This window comes from Zingiber officinale, chromosome 6B, assembly GCF_018446385.1.
Source record: "Zingiber officinale cultivar Zhangliang chromosome 6B, Zo_v1.1, whole genome shotgun sequence".
Classification (NCBI taxonomy): domain Eukaryota; kingdom Viridiplantae; phylum Streptophyta; class Magnoliopsida; order Zingiberales; family Zingiberaceae; genus Zingiber; species Zingiber officinale.
Genome location: NC_055996.1, coordinates 104,652,278 through 104,670,548, shown reverse-complemented (window position 1 = coordinate 104,670,548; position 18,271 = coordinate 104,652,278). Strand labels below are relative to the sequence as shown.

The following is an 18,271-nucleotide window of genomic DNA, read 5'->3' as shown; positions in this document are numbered from 1 at the left end:
CCTATCTAGACTTCTCCTACACACATGTGTTCTTAGCTCCTGGTGTGGCTATCTTATTCCCGCTCGGGGCCTCTTTGGTGGTTGATAGCTATCGCTGGTCTTTGCTCGGGTGCTGTCGTCGATTCAGCAGGCACCTCCTTCCTTCTTGCCACCCGGGGCTCCTCCACGTTTATATACTCGTGGCCCTCTTGAGTATGTGGTGGAAGTATTTTTGCAGTCTACGGATGAGGGAAGCGGAAGAATTCTCTTTCGGTAAGCCCCTGTGTGAAAGCATTTATCAATATCTCTGAGGAGATCGATAGGATATCCATGGCCACCAAGTTGAACCGCTTGATGTAACTCTCAGTGCCTCCTTGGGTCCTTACTTCAACACAAACAGATTCATACTTGTCTTTTGGTAGTGGCGACTGCTAGCGAAGTGGTGCAAGAACGCCACTCGAAAATCTTTAAAACTATGAAGTGATCCGATCGGCAGGCGTCTGAACCAGCATTGCACTGATCCAAAAAGAGTGGTGAGGAAGACTCAACATTTAACCCCATCGGTGTACTGATGGAACGTGGTCGTGTTATCGAACTTCGCCATGTGGTCGTCCAGATCGGTCGTTTCATTGTACTCCCTGATCGCCAGCGAGACATAATGTCTGGGTAGAGGGTCGTCCAAGATCGCTTGGGAGAACTGTCGGTTAACCCGTTTGGGCAAATCATTAGCTGTTGGTGCTTTCCCTTTCCGTAAGGGTGTAATCGAGCCGAGCCGAGCCGAACTCTTAGATGTTTGAGTTTGGCTCGTTTATAATCGAGCCGAGCTCGAGCTTTATTTAACGAATATATTCATGGCTCACGAGCTTATTCAAGCTTTTATCGAGCCTAAACGAGCTTAATAAATATAAATTATAAATTTAAATATTCATTAAAAATTAAATTATATATTTTAAAAAAATTATTATATTCTTGTTATAATTTATAATTTTATTCTAATCAATAAATTTAATATATTTATCTATGTTTTTCTTAAATAGAGTGTAAAATCTATAAATTCAATATCAAAATTATTATTATTTTTATTTAAAAACTTATTAATGAGCTTAACGAATATGTTCACGAGCTAACGAGCCGAATATTGTGAAGCTTGAGCTTGGTTTGTTTATCTTAACGAGCCTAATTAAACGAGCTCAAACGAGCTTTTATCGAATCGAGCTTCGAATAGCTCACGAGCGGCTTGGCTCATTTACACCCCTACCTTTCCGTGCGTCCCGAACGGGCGTGTCGTCCAAAGAAGATCCTAGTTCCCTTTCCGCTCAACACTGTTCCTCTGATGGAGTCTGGAACAAGGTACGATGAAAGGGGATCGACCCTTTATATTAGGCACCTCCCCATATGTGCCGATCGACTTCTTATTCTGGTCCCGAACGGATACGTGTTTGACTCAATCTTTGTATCCAACTCGTTGACCTGCGGCTGACGCCGTAGGCTCATGTACCTGACACTCGACTAATGTCTGTTGCTGTTGTTACTCCACCATTTTCTATGCTCATGCTTGTATCAACATATCCAACTCCTCCTTTGTTAAAGTCACCGTGATAAGTTGTCTAGCGTTCTCCATCTTCACATATTGGATGCAGGCTACGTTCCCACAGACGACGTTTATATGATCATGTCCGAAAGTCGTGAATATGATTAGCTGGGGATGTGGCTTATGGGTTGACCACGTGTAGAATCCACTCCGCTCTACAACATAAGAAACGTCAATGCCGAGCCAGGTAAGGGGTTTCTAGCGTTGGTCCTCCGACACCCAAATCAGTCACCAGAAAGATGGAGTGAAGTGGAGTAACAGTAACACAGGCGTGAATAGTAAATAACGTCTATCTCCGTCGATATATGAACCCCCTTTATATAATACTCTGGTGGGCAACGTGCACGCTCCCCAAGGCATGAGCGTACTTTCCTAATCATCCCATGAAAGGACCTATTAGGAAAGTGTCTTTGACATCATACCTTAACAAGTCATGCAAATCTCTGACGAGACCGTGGAAAATTCCGCCATACGATCTCCCCTGTTTATCATGTTTTGTGTGAGCGGCACTATCTCCCAGAAGGATATCAAGAGACACATCAATGATCCTGCTGCTCGGTCGAGCAGGGTGGCCGCTCGCCTGGGGACTCCTTCGCTTGGACGGCCTCGGCGGCTCTTCCCTGCGACAGTTAGGCTTCGTATTTGGTCACCGCCTGATCGGGCAAGTGGTCCGGTCTAGATCCTCAATCCGTACTGAGCATTTGACGATTTGGTCGTAGCGTTATGTTCGAACAAGCCATTCGCCGATCAAACCTTGCATACCTCGATCGGTAATTGTAATCGACCTCCGCTCGAGCATTATAGGTGAGTCTGTTAACTCCTTGATATTGATCATCTTAAATTTAATCTCCATGGTAAGTGTTCTCTTACCCTTAACCGTCATTTGATGAATCCCTTTTATCGTCACATCAATATGTACTTAGGTTTTGGGTATGTGTTTCCTTTTTTTTTTTTACATCAATTGGTCAATAGTTTTAAAATAATTGTTAATGTTTTAGATGAAAAACATTTTCAAAGAAATGATAAAATTTAGAAGCTAATAATAAACATTTTATTTTATAAAACAATTGTTATTATTGGTGGTTGATCAGTGGCAATTAAATCAAACCAAAATTGCGTAGAGGGTTTCTAATTGAGTTAAATCTTATTTATGTATGAAATGAAGCAAAGAAATTATATGCGATTGGGATTCATCAATCGATTCAAAATCGGACGGACTGAATTGATTAAATTGAAATCATACAAATCAAAATTTTTTAGAACTAATTGAACTCATCAATCATTTAACAAAACGGAACAAAGTGAATCGATAAACATTGATGAATTCAAATTAATGTGCAACTATAGTTCAGCCGGTAATATAAGTTTATTTGTTTCAATCGAATTAAGAGTTTAAAAACTGATTTTTTTTAAATAAAAAATTAAATTTTTAAATAATCAAATGGAACTTTTTAGTTAGATTAGTTCGGTCAGGGTTTAACCGAATTTTTAGATGCAACTAGTTAATTGAAAACATAATTAATAAAAAATTTAAATATATCATAAAAATATTAAAATTGAATCAAACATGTCCTAAAATCTGCTTATTAAATTCATTTTTACCGAGCGGTCCTACGTCGTCAATCCGCGTTTGCTGTGTTATTGCCAACAGCCGATCGCTCATCTTTCTTTCCCGCCGAAACCACGTCTTCTACTCCCGGTTCCCGCCAAAGGACGAACCCTATACTTCCTCTGTCCGTTTCTCTCTTACCTCCTCCGGACTCCTCGTCCTCCTCTCTCGCGAATCCATGGCTGCCTCCAAGAGCATCGATTACGACGCCGAGAAAGGTATTCCCTCTGCCCCTTGTGCCAACCTCTATTGGGCCTTTTCGCAGTTCGATCTCACTTCCCTTCCCTTTACCCCTTGATTCCCGTTTAGCCCTCGCCAAGGATTTCCTCAGGAACTACTCCGACTCCCTAGGTGATCCCAAGTACCTCGATATACTGGTAACACCCGTCTCTTTCGTTTACTCCTCCGTGTCGATTGCCAATCCCTGAATTTTGTTATTGTTGCTTGCAGCAAGATGCGGCCAACCGTAAGATGCGTGCGATCTATATCGACCTCGAGGACATTTATACTGTATTTTTTTTCTTTTTCTTTTCATATCTGTAAGATCAAATTCCAGGTTTTGATTGGTTGCGGTGTTGGACAGTTCTGTAAGGATTCGGATGAGGATTTCTGGAATAGGGTAAAGCATAATACCCGGCGCTACATTAACTTGTTCGCGGAGGCCATTGACGAGATCATGCCTCAACCAACTGAGGTGTTCTCAGTCGATGAGGATTGTGATGTCCTGATGACGCAAAGGGTCGATGAAGGAGCAGATAGCCAAGATAACCTAGATCCGCTTAAGAAAATGCCTGCTGAGATCAAGCGTTTCTTGTAAGTCACTGCTTGTTATGGGACCTTTTCCCTTTAATTTTTTTTTTGTAAATTCTTGTCAGTGGAGATCTGTTGTCTACATTTCTTATATGGGAGAAGGAGAAATTCTTTAGTTCGAAGGAGTTGAATTAGCAAATTTACTATGATAACAAACTTTGCTCAGAACTCTTTGTTCTAAAAAAGTAGATAATTTTAGACCCTTGATCAAGGAATTTTGTTAATGGTACACTTACCAACCTTATTCCCGCGCATTAAATGCTTCTTGTTTTTTTTTTGATTAATTAAATTAACTCCATATTCTCCACAAAAATATCATTTTGAATTTCAGTGAAGTATATATAAGAATTTCCAAGGACATGAAGAATGCATCCAAGGACATCCCATCAACCATAAGAGAAGTCAAGGCAGAACATATTGGAGAACTCGTAATGATTTCTGGCATTATAACACGATGTTCAGATGTTAAACCTCTGATGCAAGTTGCTGTTTATACTTGTGAGGATTGTGGTTTCGAGATTTATCAGGTATAATATTCTGCACATTTGACGAACTTTCAGTTTCTCATGTAGCTTCTGATTTTACTTTGTCTCGCACATAGAGTGATTGTTATCTAGGAAAGATGATAGGTATTAGTTCTCATTCAATACAGCAGTGTTGTGCACGTTTCTTCTGGGAAGGATTGTCAAAATGAGCATAGGTGATATGTTTTCACTGGAGGGAATGCTATTGCTTTAGAGGTAGACAATTCTAGGAATTTTCCAAGTATCCTACTTTTTACATTGAACATGGTTTATATATCACTGATGCACTTTTTATCTTTCTAATTCTCTTTCTCTTAAAGTTTACTGATGATATTCCATCCATGCTATTTTTCCCTTTTTATTCACAAATTATTATTGTTGTAAACTAACTTTGTACCCAAATTTTCCATCCTTCACAACAAAGTTTGTGCATCCTTTTTAGAAGGATGATGCTAGAGGATGTTGTATAGAAGTCATCTGCTTTGGTGAATTCATTTTTTTTTAATTTGTTGAACAATGATTTCTGTGTGGATTTCTATTTCGATGCTGAAATATTAGTTTGAATTGGAGACAGCTTTATATATCCTGTATAGTTACTGCCTTTAGTAATCATTTGTAATTCCATTTATTCTTCATTATTTTTCTGTGTTTTCACTGTCAGGAAGTGACTGCCCGCATTTTCATGCCTTTATTTGAATGCCCATCAACCCGCTGCCAAATAAACAAGGCTAAAGGGAATCTCATACTTCAGCTAAGAGCTTCAAAGTTTTTAAGATTCCAAGAGGTAAGTTTCTTGTCTTATTATAGTAAGGAAACACCAAATTAATTAAAACAACAACAACAACTAAGCCTTGCCTTATTCCAATAGGTGGAGTTGTCTGAATAGATTAATTAGAACGTACAAACTAATTATGCTGAACTTGCACCATCGTTGCTCTTATATCAATGATTTAACAGATCAGGATCTTTTTTCTCTGTCTTAGTTAAGGTGAAGAATCACCATTTCTGATGAAGGAAATTTAGTTAAATTAAAGTTCTTGACCTTTCATTTACTGAACTATTGGAACAGAAATGAGAAATTATCTGGGCCGAGGTGGCTAAAAAGCAGGAATGTTTATGAAATATTATTAACATTAGGCTACAAACTTTTGTATACTATTCGTTTTGGAGGAAACCTATGCTTGGTTACTTTCTGATTTTTCTTATGGATCTTTCTCTTCATGACTGGTCATCTTCTTCTGCACTCATCTTTGGCACAAATAGTTCACCTTTATCATTGTTCTATAAGTATTCAATTTTAATGGTTTGTATTAATATTTTGATCTATGCTTGTTTCTAACAAGGATTCCTTCGAGTATTTCTTTCCTTTTGTCATTTGTGGCTTTGCTTTGGAGTGGAGGAATATTGTCATATGAACTTGTTGAAATGTGAAAATTTGCATTGTCTTTTCAATCTGTTAATCTTGGAATGGAATGGGATCCACCCCAATCAACATGGTACTAGTGTTAGGCCTGTCGTGATGGTCCATATTGAAGCTAGGATGATCCACACTCATTTCTCCCACATCGACAAGTGTGGTGCTCCAAAATGACTGTTAAGAGGGTGTGTTGCTTTCATTTTTGGATGGAAAGATCTCTATCTCAATCAACATAACCTGATATAGACAGTTGCCAATATGCTTCATATGGCCTCAATTGCCCAAAATAATAGAAGTTTAACTATGATTTCATTGAATTGCTTTTTATGTTTAATGGTATGATCACAGATTGTCTAGTCTTAATGCCTTGTCTTTATATTCTTAGTTCATTTTTTTGTTGCATGTTCTTCATTGATGAACTAATTATTGTGTTTTACATGTAGGCAAGAATCCAAGAATTATCAGAACATGTCCCAAAAGGCCATATTCCTCGTTCTTTAACTGTTCATCTCAGAGGTGAACTTACCAGAAAGGTTAGCATATTTTGTCTTTTAATACCATGTGACGACTAAGATTTTTATATCCTACTTTTTATTTTTCTTCATTGAAAGGTTTTGAAATTTGTCCATACAATGTTATCTCTTCTCACATCTTAATGGTGCCTCCATTTTCCATGATAGGTTTCCCCTGGTGATGTGGTTGAGTTGTCAGGAATTTTCCTTCCAATTCCTTACACGGGTTTCAGAGCCCTTCGTGCAGGTTTGGTTGCAGATACATACTTGGAGGCTATGTCCATTTCCCACTTCAAGAAGAAATATGAAGAGTAAGTTATTGTACCTTGAACATTATTTCATCTAACTTTCAATTTCTGAGATTTTACTCTTGCTGGGCTGTCTAGTTCTGGAGAACAAGATACATTCAATCGTCCCTGAACTAAGTTAGCTGAAACATGTGAACCTAGATATGCAATTCATTTATAAAATTTCATGTGTTGTTGCAATTGGAGATGTTGTGTTAAATACTAACCTTCATTATTAAAGCGTGAAAGTTTGAAAAAAAAAATTCAGCCATTCTTAAAATTTTTTTTCCTAATTTTGTTTAATTATTTGATCTTTAAAACAGATACGAGCTTAAAGATAATGAACAGGAAGAGATCAGAAGACTAACTGAGGATGGTGATGTTTACAACAAATTGTCGAGGTCATTGGCACCAGAGATTTTTGGTCATGAAGATGTCAAAAAGGCTCTTCTACTACTGCTTGTCGGTGCTCCACACCGTAAACTCGGTGATGGTATGAAGGTATGTGTGGAAAGTTGGAAACTAGTTATTGTAGTTGTCTTGACAGATAATCAGATAAACCTAGTGATTGGATTTCAATCATTTTCAGTCTTTGGAACTTGCGTCTTGTTTTGATACTATTTTAGCAGTACTATTTTTCCTAAATATTATGGCTTAAGAATTGAAATAAACTGCTTATGTATCCTCCTTTTGCAATTGTATAAAAGATAATGTGATATCTTCTATTCAAATTTGAGGTCCTCATGATGTCTGATTCATTCACACGAAACCTTAGATTTATAATACCTTCTATGTGCAGATAAGAGGAGACCTCCATGTCTGTTTGATGGGAGATCCTGGAGTAGCAAAAAGTCAGTTGCTCAAACACATTATCAATGTGGCACCTAGGGGAGTGTATACTACAGGCCGAGGAAGTAGTGGTGTTGGTCTAACTGCAGCTGTTCAAAAAGATCCTGTTACAAATGAAATGGTACTCGAAGGAGGAGCACTGGTAGGCATTTGAAGTTATTGTAGTTAATCCTATTTTATAGGAACGTTTTATGTATCTTTTTTGTTATTGTCAACTTCATTCTTCACTTCAAGGTAGTGAAATCATTGGTTGTCAGGTATTGGCTGATATGGGCATATGCGCAATTGATGAGTTTGATAAGATGGAAGAATCAGATCGAACAGCGATCCACGAAGTGATGGAGCAACAAACTGTAAGCATTGCAAAGGCTGGCATCACAACATCCCTTAATGCAAGAACAGCTGTTCTTGCTGCTGCAAATCCAGCTTGGTAAAGATTGAAAGTTTGATTTTGGTTCCAACAAAAGGTTTTGAGTTTTGACCACTTGTTACTTGAAATCTATGTTTTCAGGGGACGATATGATCTAAGGAGGACACCAGCAGAAAATATTAATCTTCCACCTGCCCTTTTGTCTCGTTTTGATCTCTTGTGGTTGATACTGGATCGTGCTGACATGGATAGCGATCTTGAGATGGCTAGACATGTCGTTCACGTGCATCAGCATTTTGAGTCACCTTCACTTGGATTCACACCACTTGAACCATCTATGTTAAGGTAATATTTCAAAATCTCTATCATTGTCCTTTAATGAAGCATCAAAGATGGAAGCCTACAATATTAGTCTCTTGTTATTTATGGTTTAATTGTAGATTGTCCATGATATCTTGCACTTGCAATTAGAAGGAAAGCTATGACTTAATTGCTAGATTATCAAATTCTTGTTTGATACTTAGATTTTTGTTTGGTTCCTAGGAATGCTATAAGGAATAGAATAACTTTCACAATAATAAAATATCCTGTTCTACTTGTGATACTTGTACAATCTGCTTGGTTCGGTGTGTTCAAAATCTGACCAAATCAATTGGCTCATTGATTTACCCTCTATATTATGGACCTACTTAAATCTATTGACCTCCCCTAGCCTTAGCAATCCATTCGACTTGCTTGTCGTGTTTCTCCTAGTCGACTGATTGGTCCACCAATTTGATTTGAATATTTCCTGACCTAACCGTTTACCTATCTACCTTATGCACTTGCTTTGACTTGTCCAGTCGATCTGTTCAACTCGGTCAATTTGATCGATCTGCCCCACTTGGTAGCCTGACCAGTCTGATTGGCTCAATCAACTCATCATCATACTCAACCCATTTGGTTTGCCTAACTCAATTGACGCCAGGGCCTATTCGACATGTCGGCTTGACCATCCTACTTGGCTTAGATGGACTTGTCTCTGGCACTCGTGTGACTTGACTAGCTTGATAGGTCCACTTGACTTATCCATCTGCTATTCTTGTTCATGATACATCTTCTGTAGATGGTTGAATAAAATAATAGTTATTCCTAGAATAGGGTAAAAAAACAGTTATTCTTTGGGAATAAGGCATCATAATTCACAAAAACAAATATTTTTTATGACCAAATATAAAAGTATTTCATGGGAATTCATAAAGAATAGCAAGTGCACCATCAATATATTCATGCTCAGCAATGGAACATCAAATTCTTAATCACACTTCTAAAAAGTTCCTAAACTAGATCATAAATCGTTTCTTTCTTTGTTTGCAGATCATACATCTCTGCTGCAAGGAAAATCATTCCTTCCGTGCCAAAGGAACTGGAGGATTACATCGCCACTGCATATTCCAGCATCCGTCAAGAAGAAGCCAGATCAAATGCTCCACATTCTTACACAACCATCAGGACACTGCTTAGCATCATCCGAATATCCATTGTAAGATAACCTAATAAAAAGATCTCAAATGTCCCCAACTTTTTTTTTTTTACACTTCCATTTTCTTTTAACATTTTGAAAATTTTCGATAATAGTTGAGTCCGTGTTCGAGTTTTGCAGGCTTTAGCTAGGCTTCGGTTTTCCAACACAGTGGCTCAAAGTGATGTCGACGAAGCACTACGTTTGATGCAAATGTCAAAGTTCTCATTGTATTCGGAGGATCGTCAGAAATCTGGTTTAGATGCCATCTCTGATATTTATTCAATTCTGCGAGATGAAGCTTCAAGGACCAGCACCATGGACGTCAGCTATACCCGAGCTCTAAACTGGATTTCCAGAAAGGTTAGTTATGATATTCTTCAAATACGTGTAGTAATATCTACGTTTTATATCAGTTCATGGGCTAGATTTGAAAAGGGAATATGTTAGTTTAGTTCTTGGAATATATTAAGTAGATCATGTTTTCATTCATAGCTTCAGTTTGCAAGAATGTCATATAGCTAAAATAGACGAGAAATCTCCACAATGATAAATCCTCCAATTGTTTATGGAATGGATTTGTTATGGAAAATGATAATTAGTGTTTTGATATGAATAATTATTCCATTAAAAATGCATAGGTATATTCCAGTAATAGTCTAATGAAATTGTTTTCTTTCCTAAAACACAAGCACAGTGATCATGAGTTTAAGCTCTTTGCTCTTGTGACAATTATACAACCAGGGATATAGTGAAGTTCAGCTGAAGCAATGCCTGGAGGAATATGCGGCGCTCAATGTGTGGCAGATCCATCCTAATACCTTCGACATCCACTTCATCGATGCCTAACCAATGGCTACACGCAGAGATGAGCAATCCAAGTTTGGGTGACTTTGAAGCCTTTAAAGTGTACTTGATTCTTCGTTGTGTTTCTGAAAAAATTGTTCTGATCAGCTACTCAAGGTAGAATGTATTTGGATAGGGTCTGTAAGACTAGTTGAGGTAGAATGTTTAACCTGTCTGTGAATGGTGTAGTACGCTAACTAGGTTGAAATTGAAATTCACTAGTCAAATTCATTTGTTAAAATGTGCACATTTTAGGGTCTAGTAAAAAAATAATCATAAAATTTAAAAATTATTAAAATAATTAATTTATTAAGATTTTCAATTTTCTAAAAGCTTCTTATGAAGGATAGATGGTGTTAGGCCAGGCCGGTGCAATTCTATACACCATGGTTAGTCTTTGGTGCTGATGTTTTTTTCCCTTTTCTGGTAAATAATACGACTCTACGAGATGGTTTAGGCCACTGCCAGAATCTTGCTCCTGCGAGCATATAGAAATTGGGTGTGCTTCAGCATTGGCTTGAAAGGCAATGAAGGACAAATAAGATGATCAAAATTCAAAATCCCAATGAAAACTATTCTGAAGGTCAACCGCTAAGTATACATAAATTATGCTTTCAATTTAATTCGATAGGAGGACTAAAAGAAGTTTACCTCCAACATTAATCGGGCAAAACCTAGAAAAGCCCAACACTTGCATTATAAAAAAAAACAAATAGCCTCCAAATTATTCACACCTTTCTTGTTGGTAACTCCAAAACTTAAGTACGACGAAAACCCTAAAACCGCTGAAATAATACTGCAGATGATACCATACTAATTGAGGTTAGGTTAGCAAACAAAATGATATAGGAGAAGGAGATTCAAATTAGATTTTTTAAATAGTTATTTGTTAATTTTTATTTTTATTAATTATATTTAATTTTATCATAAATCTTAACAATCAAATTTTGTTTGTTAAAAGTAACATTTCGACTACATCTCTTTTAGCTTTCTATTCCCGCTCTTATTTTTTCAAATTTTTTTTTATAAAATCTAACTTGAGCTACTTCTTATTTCGTTATTTCTCTCTTGTTTTCTCGTTAATTTCTCTGAAACATCACGTCCCAGAATAATCTATATTCTACTCACGTCACAAAAGCTTGTGATCCATGTGAGGACAAAGCTATTGAATCAATAACAAATGTATTTCTTTATGGATACAATAGATTCGACCTTTGGTACGTGTTTACAGATGGTCTGGAACTTAGAAAAGAAGGCTTAAGTTTAGGACTACAATTTGATGTAAATGCCTCTCATATGGAGAAAGCCAGCAGCAAGACACCAAAATAAAATCTCCAGTAAAACAAACGCCAAAGTCCCCCATCTCTTGGACTGGAAGATGGTTTGGAACATCGACTCTGTCAGATTTACCTGTGAAGGATGTCATTTGCCATAAGATATCAAACACAAAGGATAGTAGCAAATTTCTCACAAAGAAAGAGTTTCCTTCCTTCCTATCTACTATTTTGGATAATCAAAGTTGGGTCTTGGAAAGATGAACATTCACACAGTACTCTTCGAAGCAAAAAGGAGTTTGCATCAATAGAAGTCAGAATTTTCCAAAAGAATAATCAAAACTAGAATCTTGGATACGAGTAAATGAACAGATTTTTCCCAGGAGAAATAATAGAAGCAGAGATGAACAAAGAAAGTTCTTGCAAAGCATTTTATGATATACAACATTAGCTAAAATAGTTAAAAGAAACAGAAAAAAAATACCAGGTTGTTTTCAGGTGAATGCCAATAGAACCCTTGAACGAACGCTGGAAACAGTTCAGAGGCGGCTAAAATATAAACTATAAGTGCATTCATTCCCATCCACTGAAACAAAATAAAAGGTCTTTTGAACTTCTGAACATCAACCTGTCATATACAAACTGAAATGTCAACATATGTGTTCGGATGGATGTCTCTAAAATGTAAACAATGAAAAAAATTATAAAGAAGCAAATTGACATATATCATAGAGCCATCAACATTTGGTTATTCCAGATGAGTTGACAGATCAACTAATTCAAATAAAATTGAAGCATCCAACAATAAACCACAAACATAGGGGGTGGAAAAAACCTATTCAATGCATGTCTCAACCCAAAATTTGGATTATGTTGGTTTCAGGTTGGTTAACAAATCCAAGAATATTTATATATTTGTATCTTAGATTGGATACGAATATTTAATTGAAAATGCAATCAATTCAACCTGAATTAATGCCATATAACTATATGTATGTCATTAATTCAAAATCCTATGGGTTTTTGGCTTTTAATATGAAAATAAAACCTATTACATGAAATAAGTTCTTTTGATGTAACCTAAAAACCATTTATAGACCCGACCCAACTGAGCTATCCTGGGTTCGGTCAAAACTACTGTATTTGTTTCCGGATACAGTTTCACATCAAGTTTCTTTGATCCAAAAAACGCAAGTCAGGCCAAATTTTGGTTGAGTACCAACCCAATCAGACCCACATCCTCTCCTAGTTACATAGCATATTTTATACTCAAAAGAGTACTAGTTGCATTGACGAAGATAGCAGATAATATATACATGGAACAAGTACATAGTCTTGCAGATAATATATAAATAGAGCAAGATACAAAAGGAACTCACAATGAAGTACATCAGAATAAAAAGGAAGCCCGAAACTCCTGTGGTCAAGAACATGTAGCTCAATGTGTATAATGGCTTGCTAAAAGGCATGCCTACAAAAAAAAAAATATCAAAATAGAGCCAATGAGATGATCTATGAATCTATCCCAACAATAGGACGTACTACCTATTAACTGCACCAAAAAACCACAGATCACTAGTAAAATTGATGTGCTGGTCCACAGCAGCATTCTTTGAGCATGGCTCTGAAAAATGTTCAGCCACGTAATTATATAAAGAAAGAGTTTATATGTGTCTCACACTGTAATCATTCCAAAGAAAGATCTCCATTAAGACAAGCAATTAGATCATACCTTAAGATGAACTATGAGATGACCAAAATGCAATCCAGCAAAACATGTTACAGCAGCCATCAGTGAACTGAGAATGTCCAAGGAAAGAGAATAGCATTCAGTATTGATATCAAGTCACTCGCTTGTACATAAGATGTGTCGTGGAAGATGTATAGTGAATAAATTTGTTCTTGCTGCTATATTAATATGACAGATACTCTATGGAAGAAGCCAGTTTCTTGATTTGTCAAGGATTTAGTTTCTAGTTTCTCAGTCTGTATACAACTTAACAAACCTTAACAGACCCTCAGGATCAAATGGAGCAAGGCACCAATTGGGTGAGTTTTCTGGGAGTGGTCCGTAATCAGGAGAATTAACACTGCACTCCTGCAGAACAAGGGGGTACAAGTTTTTGGGTAAGCAAAATATGATTATTTGCATTTGACAAATGTCAACTACAAAAAATGAGGTGAGAAAATGCTGATTACTATTTAAAGTCACCATCAGGGAACTACCTTTGTCCTTTTATATACTGGATTATGATAAAGGTGACTTTGTCCAAGAAATTGTCGATCAATCAAACCAACAACATTGCAAGGAGGGTCAAAACTACCCCTCACTCCACATTGAACCTATAGCAACACAATGTAGGTTTCATCTGTTATTAGATTATCTATTCAATAGTCTTGATCAGAGAGTATGGAAACACATGCCACTACATGTGACTACCAGACAACAAGAATAGGCGATTCCAAGAAAACCGCTATATTAATCATATAATTTATATCAAGATGATAGATGCTTAAACTTTCTAGTAATCAGGAAGTCAAACTGCAAATTCTAAATTAACAGTTTTTGTTGTGGTTACATAAAAGGGAATTGGTAGAGTGGAATTGTTTCCTGGAGCTTCAAACTCCCAGCTTGGGACATAAAGACCCAAAAGCAAACTAACATAAGTGGCAGACAGTAGTATCGCAACGATCCTGTAAACAAAGAAAGAAATGAATACATCAGCATCTGTATAGTGCACCCTTAAAATAATTGGTAGAATAATTTCCTCTAAATTATAACTCATAGTTAGCAACAAGTAGCTATGAACGAAAATATAGTAAAGATATCACAATTTGTTTTTGTTTTTTTTAACAAATGAATAGTTTCCACTTTTAGAATACTAGGAGAACAGGCTTAAATTAAGAGGCTCTTCGACACGACATTATTCATCATAATGAACCCATATTCCTGTAGGCATGCTTCATAAAAGAGAAAAGTTGAGCATGAATTTAAATTTTGATATTTACACAATTAAATTTTTTCCCAAATCTAAGCTGAATTCAGGGAAACTAAATGGTACCATACGATACATGTAGTTTACCCCTAAAAGTTGGAATCTGCAATTGTTGATGTTTCAAGTGCCATTCACAAAAGCACATATTAATGTTATGCTGCAGTTTATGAAAGTCAGCTAACAAATAGTATTATAGTTGATTGTGATTGATGAACACCAGTAGGAATTAGGACAGCTGCCACACCTTTAGGTATCTGCTTTAACCTGAAGTTAGCTGGAGAATCTAGTAAGCACAACTAGTGTTTTCAATAAACTCATTGCCCCTGTAACCTTGTTAGGCTCTCAATACTTCAGGACAAAGGGAAGAAAGGCCTTTGTCTGTCATGCCAAGCCAGGAGTTTCATATTATAGATATTTCTGGTTTAATTAGATTAGTTGATGAAGCTTAAGAATGCATAGGTAAGTGTTTGAAGAAAAGGAAGCAGATGCCATCAACTATGTTACTAAGCATCCAAAATGTCTCGCAATACAAATGTTAAGTACTATAAAAGGACTACAAATAACTGACCATTCTATGTAATATTTCTTCACATATGACACTGTGGAATCCACACAAACGTTGTTAACAAGCCAGACCTCACATAATGCTGCCAAGAGATATGCAATAGATATCCTCTAGGAAATAAAAAAAAAATCATAATCAGAAAGTTTGCTTGCAGCAAAAATGTAAAATTTGACACGAAATGCTAATAATTAACAACTAATTTAGGAAGTAACATATCATCTCAAATGCCTACTATAAGAACATAAAAGGGTGTTCACAAATGTAAATTTCACTTCCAGTTTGTGCAAAGGAAAGCATTTGGAACAATTTTCTTTAATCAAATACATTGGCGCAGCATATTCTCAACAAGGTTAAAGCACACAGATAAATATAACAATAAACTTAAGAAAAAAATGCTAACAAACTTAACAATTCAACTTAACCAATTTTAACCTCTAGATCTAGAATGATTACAGGATGAAGGTGGGAACTGTATTATTTCCAGGAAAAAAAACTGCAATGAACAATACCTTTGTGGATATTTTTTAATTGTGGTAATTGAATTTTTAAGGGAGTAACTGTATTGGAAAAACTAGCATAATCACTTTTGATAGAAAATTTCACATGTTAGCAACATATACATATGTTTGAAAAAGAAAGGTTAAAAAACTAGATAAAACAAAATATCTTAAACATTTATAGTATTCCAATAATATCTAACTAAATCATACAACTTATGTAACTCAAATAACAAAAAAAAGTTTGAAAAAAAAAAACTATTAGACACAAGCATAAACAATTGAAACTTAAGGTAACCACAATGCCTTTCTCTGTATTTACCTGCAATATGCCAAACCAGCGTATTCGATCTAAATCGACTCCATATGTCAAATTATTACGGCCATGGAAGTATCCACCTTAAATCAAAAGCATATGAATAAGAACAAAAAATTACAAAGAAGCATATATGACTAGTTGCTACTGTTGGATATATGTGAATGGAAAAGGAGAAAGGAGCCTCTTTGTATATGGGTTTAGTCTCACATTGGAAGTTTCAAGGCATTATGGTTGGTTTATATTGTTGCATATGCATTGATAATGTGAGTAAAAGCATGGGGAGAAGATCTCTCTCACGCGTGGATGCGCACGGGGTGCAAATATTTAATTCGGCCATTGAATATTGCAAGGGTCTAAGCTCATATATAAGGAGGTTGTGACCAAGAGCAAGAGAGACAGAGCTAATAGCAAAGATTTTTCTCCACCTTCGTTCCCCCAAATCCTCTCTTCGCCGAGCATTTCCGCTCAGTGATTTGCCCATGATAACAATCGGGTACTTTCTCAATTCGCCACGAACAACCGGTGCCCCCAAATCTTCTTTTCTCCAGTAGGGACTCTCAAATCAGGAGCCTCCAGTCGGGGCTAAGTACTTGGGAGTCTCAAGTCGGGAGTCTGCACTTGGACTTTGTACTCGGGAGTCTACACTTGGACTATGTACTCAGAAGTTTGCACTCTAGCATACAAGATAGCCCAGTTTTTCAGCAAACTCAACCATCCCACCAGTCGGGACTCTCCAATCGGGATTCTCGAATTCTCAAGTCGGGATCCTCCAGTCGGGATCCTTCAGTCAGGAGCCTCCAGTCGGGACTTTGTACTTGGGAGTCTCAGGTCGGGAGTCTACACTTGGACTTTGTACTCGGGAGTCTACACTTGGACTATGCACTCGGGAGTTTGCACTCTAGCATACAAGACAGCCCAGTCTTTCAGCAAACTCAGTCATCCCGAGCAGCTCTTCGTCTCTGCTCAGGTTAACTCAACAGATAAGTGTGATTTGATTTGTAATTTCAGTTTGGACTACTACTCCTCTATCTCTGGCTAGATTGTCCAACAGCTACATCAATAGGAAGGAGGAAACAGAGATGCTACAACTTGGGCAAAACTAAAAGGACTGCTACAGAAATGTAACTACGTGTGCAGTAACGTTCAGATGCAATATAGGATGAAGAATGTGCATGGAAAACTGATAGTCAGATTAGGAAGTTAGATGCACCCTGCAGCAGTAAACCCAAGAGGAATAGATTAGTCGTCCTCAACAGAACCTTCTTCGTGGCAACCACCTTGCTTGGAGTTCTCTGCATAAATCCTTATAACTGGTTAGACGTTGCAGCAAAAATAACTCTTTGGAGAGAACCAAAACAATTATAATAGTCCAACAAATGCAATCGAGGGTTAAACACCCGACTGTGTAGGTAGGAACCGCAAGGACTTCTAAAGAAGTAAAATTTAGGATGATTTAGGGCAGAAAAAAAAATGGAAATTCCCCCTTGCGCGCCTTAAAGACCAAAGCGACCGAAATGCCAACGCCGAAGAGAAAGAAGGGCATGACAAAATCTGCCAGAGTGACTCCGAACCATGGCGCATGATTGATCGAAGGAAACGCCCCGCCGGCATCGTCCACGAGAATCATCAGCTGGGGAACAGAACCACAGACACCGCACATCATCGTCGTCAAACAACGACAGAGACGAACCCAAAAAAAATTGGACTTCGGGAAGATGATGAAAACCCAAGATAGTGTAAGTTTATCACACCGCGACGGTGAATCCGCGGAATACGTCCAGAGAGGCGAGCCTCCGCTGACTGGAATTGGCGGAAAGGTCGGCGGCGCAGTTGGGGGAAGGCGAAGGCGATGGGCTGATCTCATCGCCACCGTCAGCGAGGGGAGCGGAGGAGGAGTTGGTGGTGGCGGGACATTGGAGGAGAGGAGTTCGGTCGGTTTGCTCGACCGCGACGACGATGGACTCCATAGCTACGCTATTGGTGGTTGGTTTCGAAGGACAGAAGAAATGACTCGTGCTGCGTTTACTTGGAAAGAAGTTAGAAAAGAAAAAAAAAATGATTTTTTTTTTCATTTTACCCCTCTAAGCTGAATTCCATTTTTCAAAATACTTCTGGAAGTTTAAAAATAAATCAATTCGAAGATCTAAAGAACGTCTCGTCTCAAATTATGAGAGTGTGTTTTTTTCACGCCAAAGAAAAACAATAAAAGCAACTGAAATAGATAAATGATATAGCAATTGTTTATCTATGAGACCATAATAAACAATCTCCCAAAGGCTTCCATAATTTAGTATCACAATTATGCTCTCATCTTAAATAAGAATG

At 37.3% G+C, this 18,271-nt stretch overlaps 2 protein-coding genes across 2 annotated transcripts; one reads left to right on the top strand and one right to left on the bottom strand.

The window, feature by feature from the left end:
• The first annotated feature begins 3,274 nt into the window (after positions 1–3,274).
• Positions 3,275–10,536, top strand: LOC121988652 (DNA replication licensing factor MCM7-like). Its single transcript, XM_042542192.1, has 15 exons — positions 3,275–3,397; positions 3,489–3,556; positions 3,630–3,689; positions 3,763–3,992; positions 4,321–4,516; positions 5,175–5,297; positions 6,374–6,463; positions 6,611–6,753; positions 7,053–7,230; positions 7,529–7,720; positions 7,836–8,008; positions 8,090–8,293; positions 9,305–9,470; positions 9,591–9,812; positions 10,194–10,536. Exons 1-15 carry the CDS (start codon positions 3,358–3,360, stop codon positions 10,296–10,298), a joined length of 2,190 nt encoding a protein of 729 aa, XP_042398126.1. The 5' UTR covers positions 3,275–3,357; the 3' UTR covers positions 10,299–10,536.
• A 910-nt stretch (positions 10,537–11,446) lies between these two features.
• LOC121988651 (heparan-alpha-glucosaminide N-acetyltransferase-like) lies at positions 11,447–17,960 on the bottom strand. The gene is made up of 13 exons (XM_042542191.1): positions 17,698–17,960; positions 17,439–17,576; positions 17,157–17,238; positions 15,950–16,026; positions 15,134–15,240; positions 14,149–14,263; positions 13,796–13,912; positions 13,576–13,667; positions 13,302–13,368; positions 13,115–13,193; positions 12,949–13,040; positions 12,054–12,197; positions 11,447–11,705 (listed from the first exon to the last, which is right to left on the bottom strand). The coding sequence occupies exons 1-13, from the start codon at positions 17,911–17,913 to the stop codon at positions 11,565–11,567; spliced, it is 1,467 nt and encodes a 488-aa protein (XP_042398125.1). The 5' UTR covers positions 17,914–17,960; the 3' UTR covers positions 11,447–11,564.
• Between the last annotated feature and the right edge of the window lie 311 nt (positions 17,961–18,271).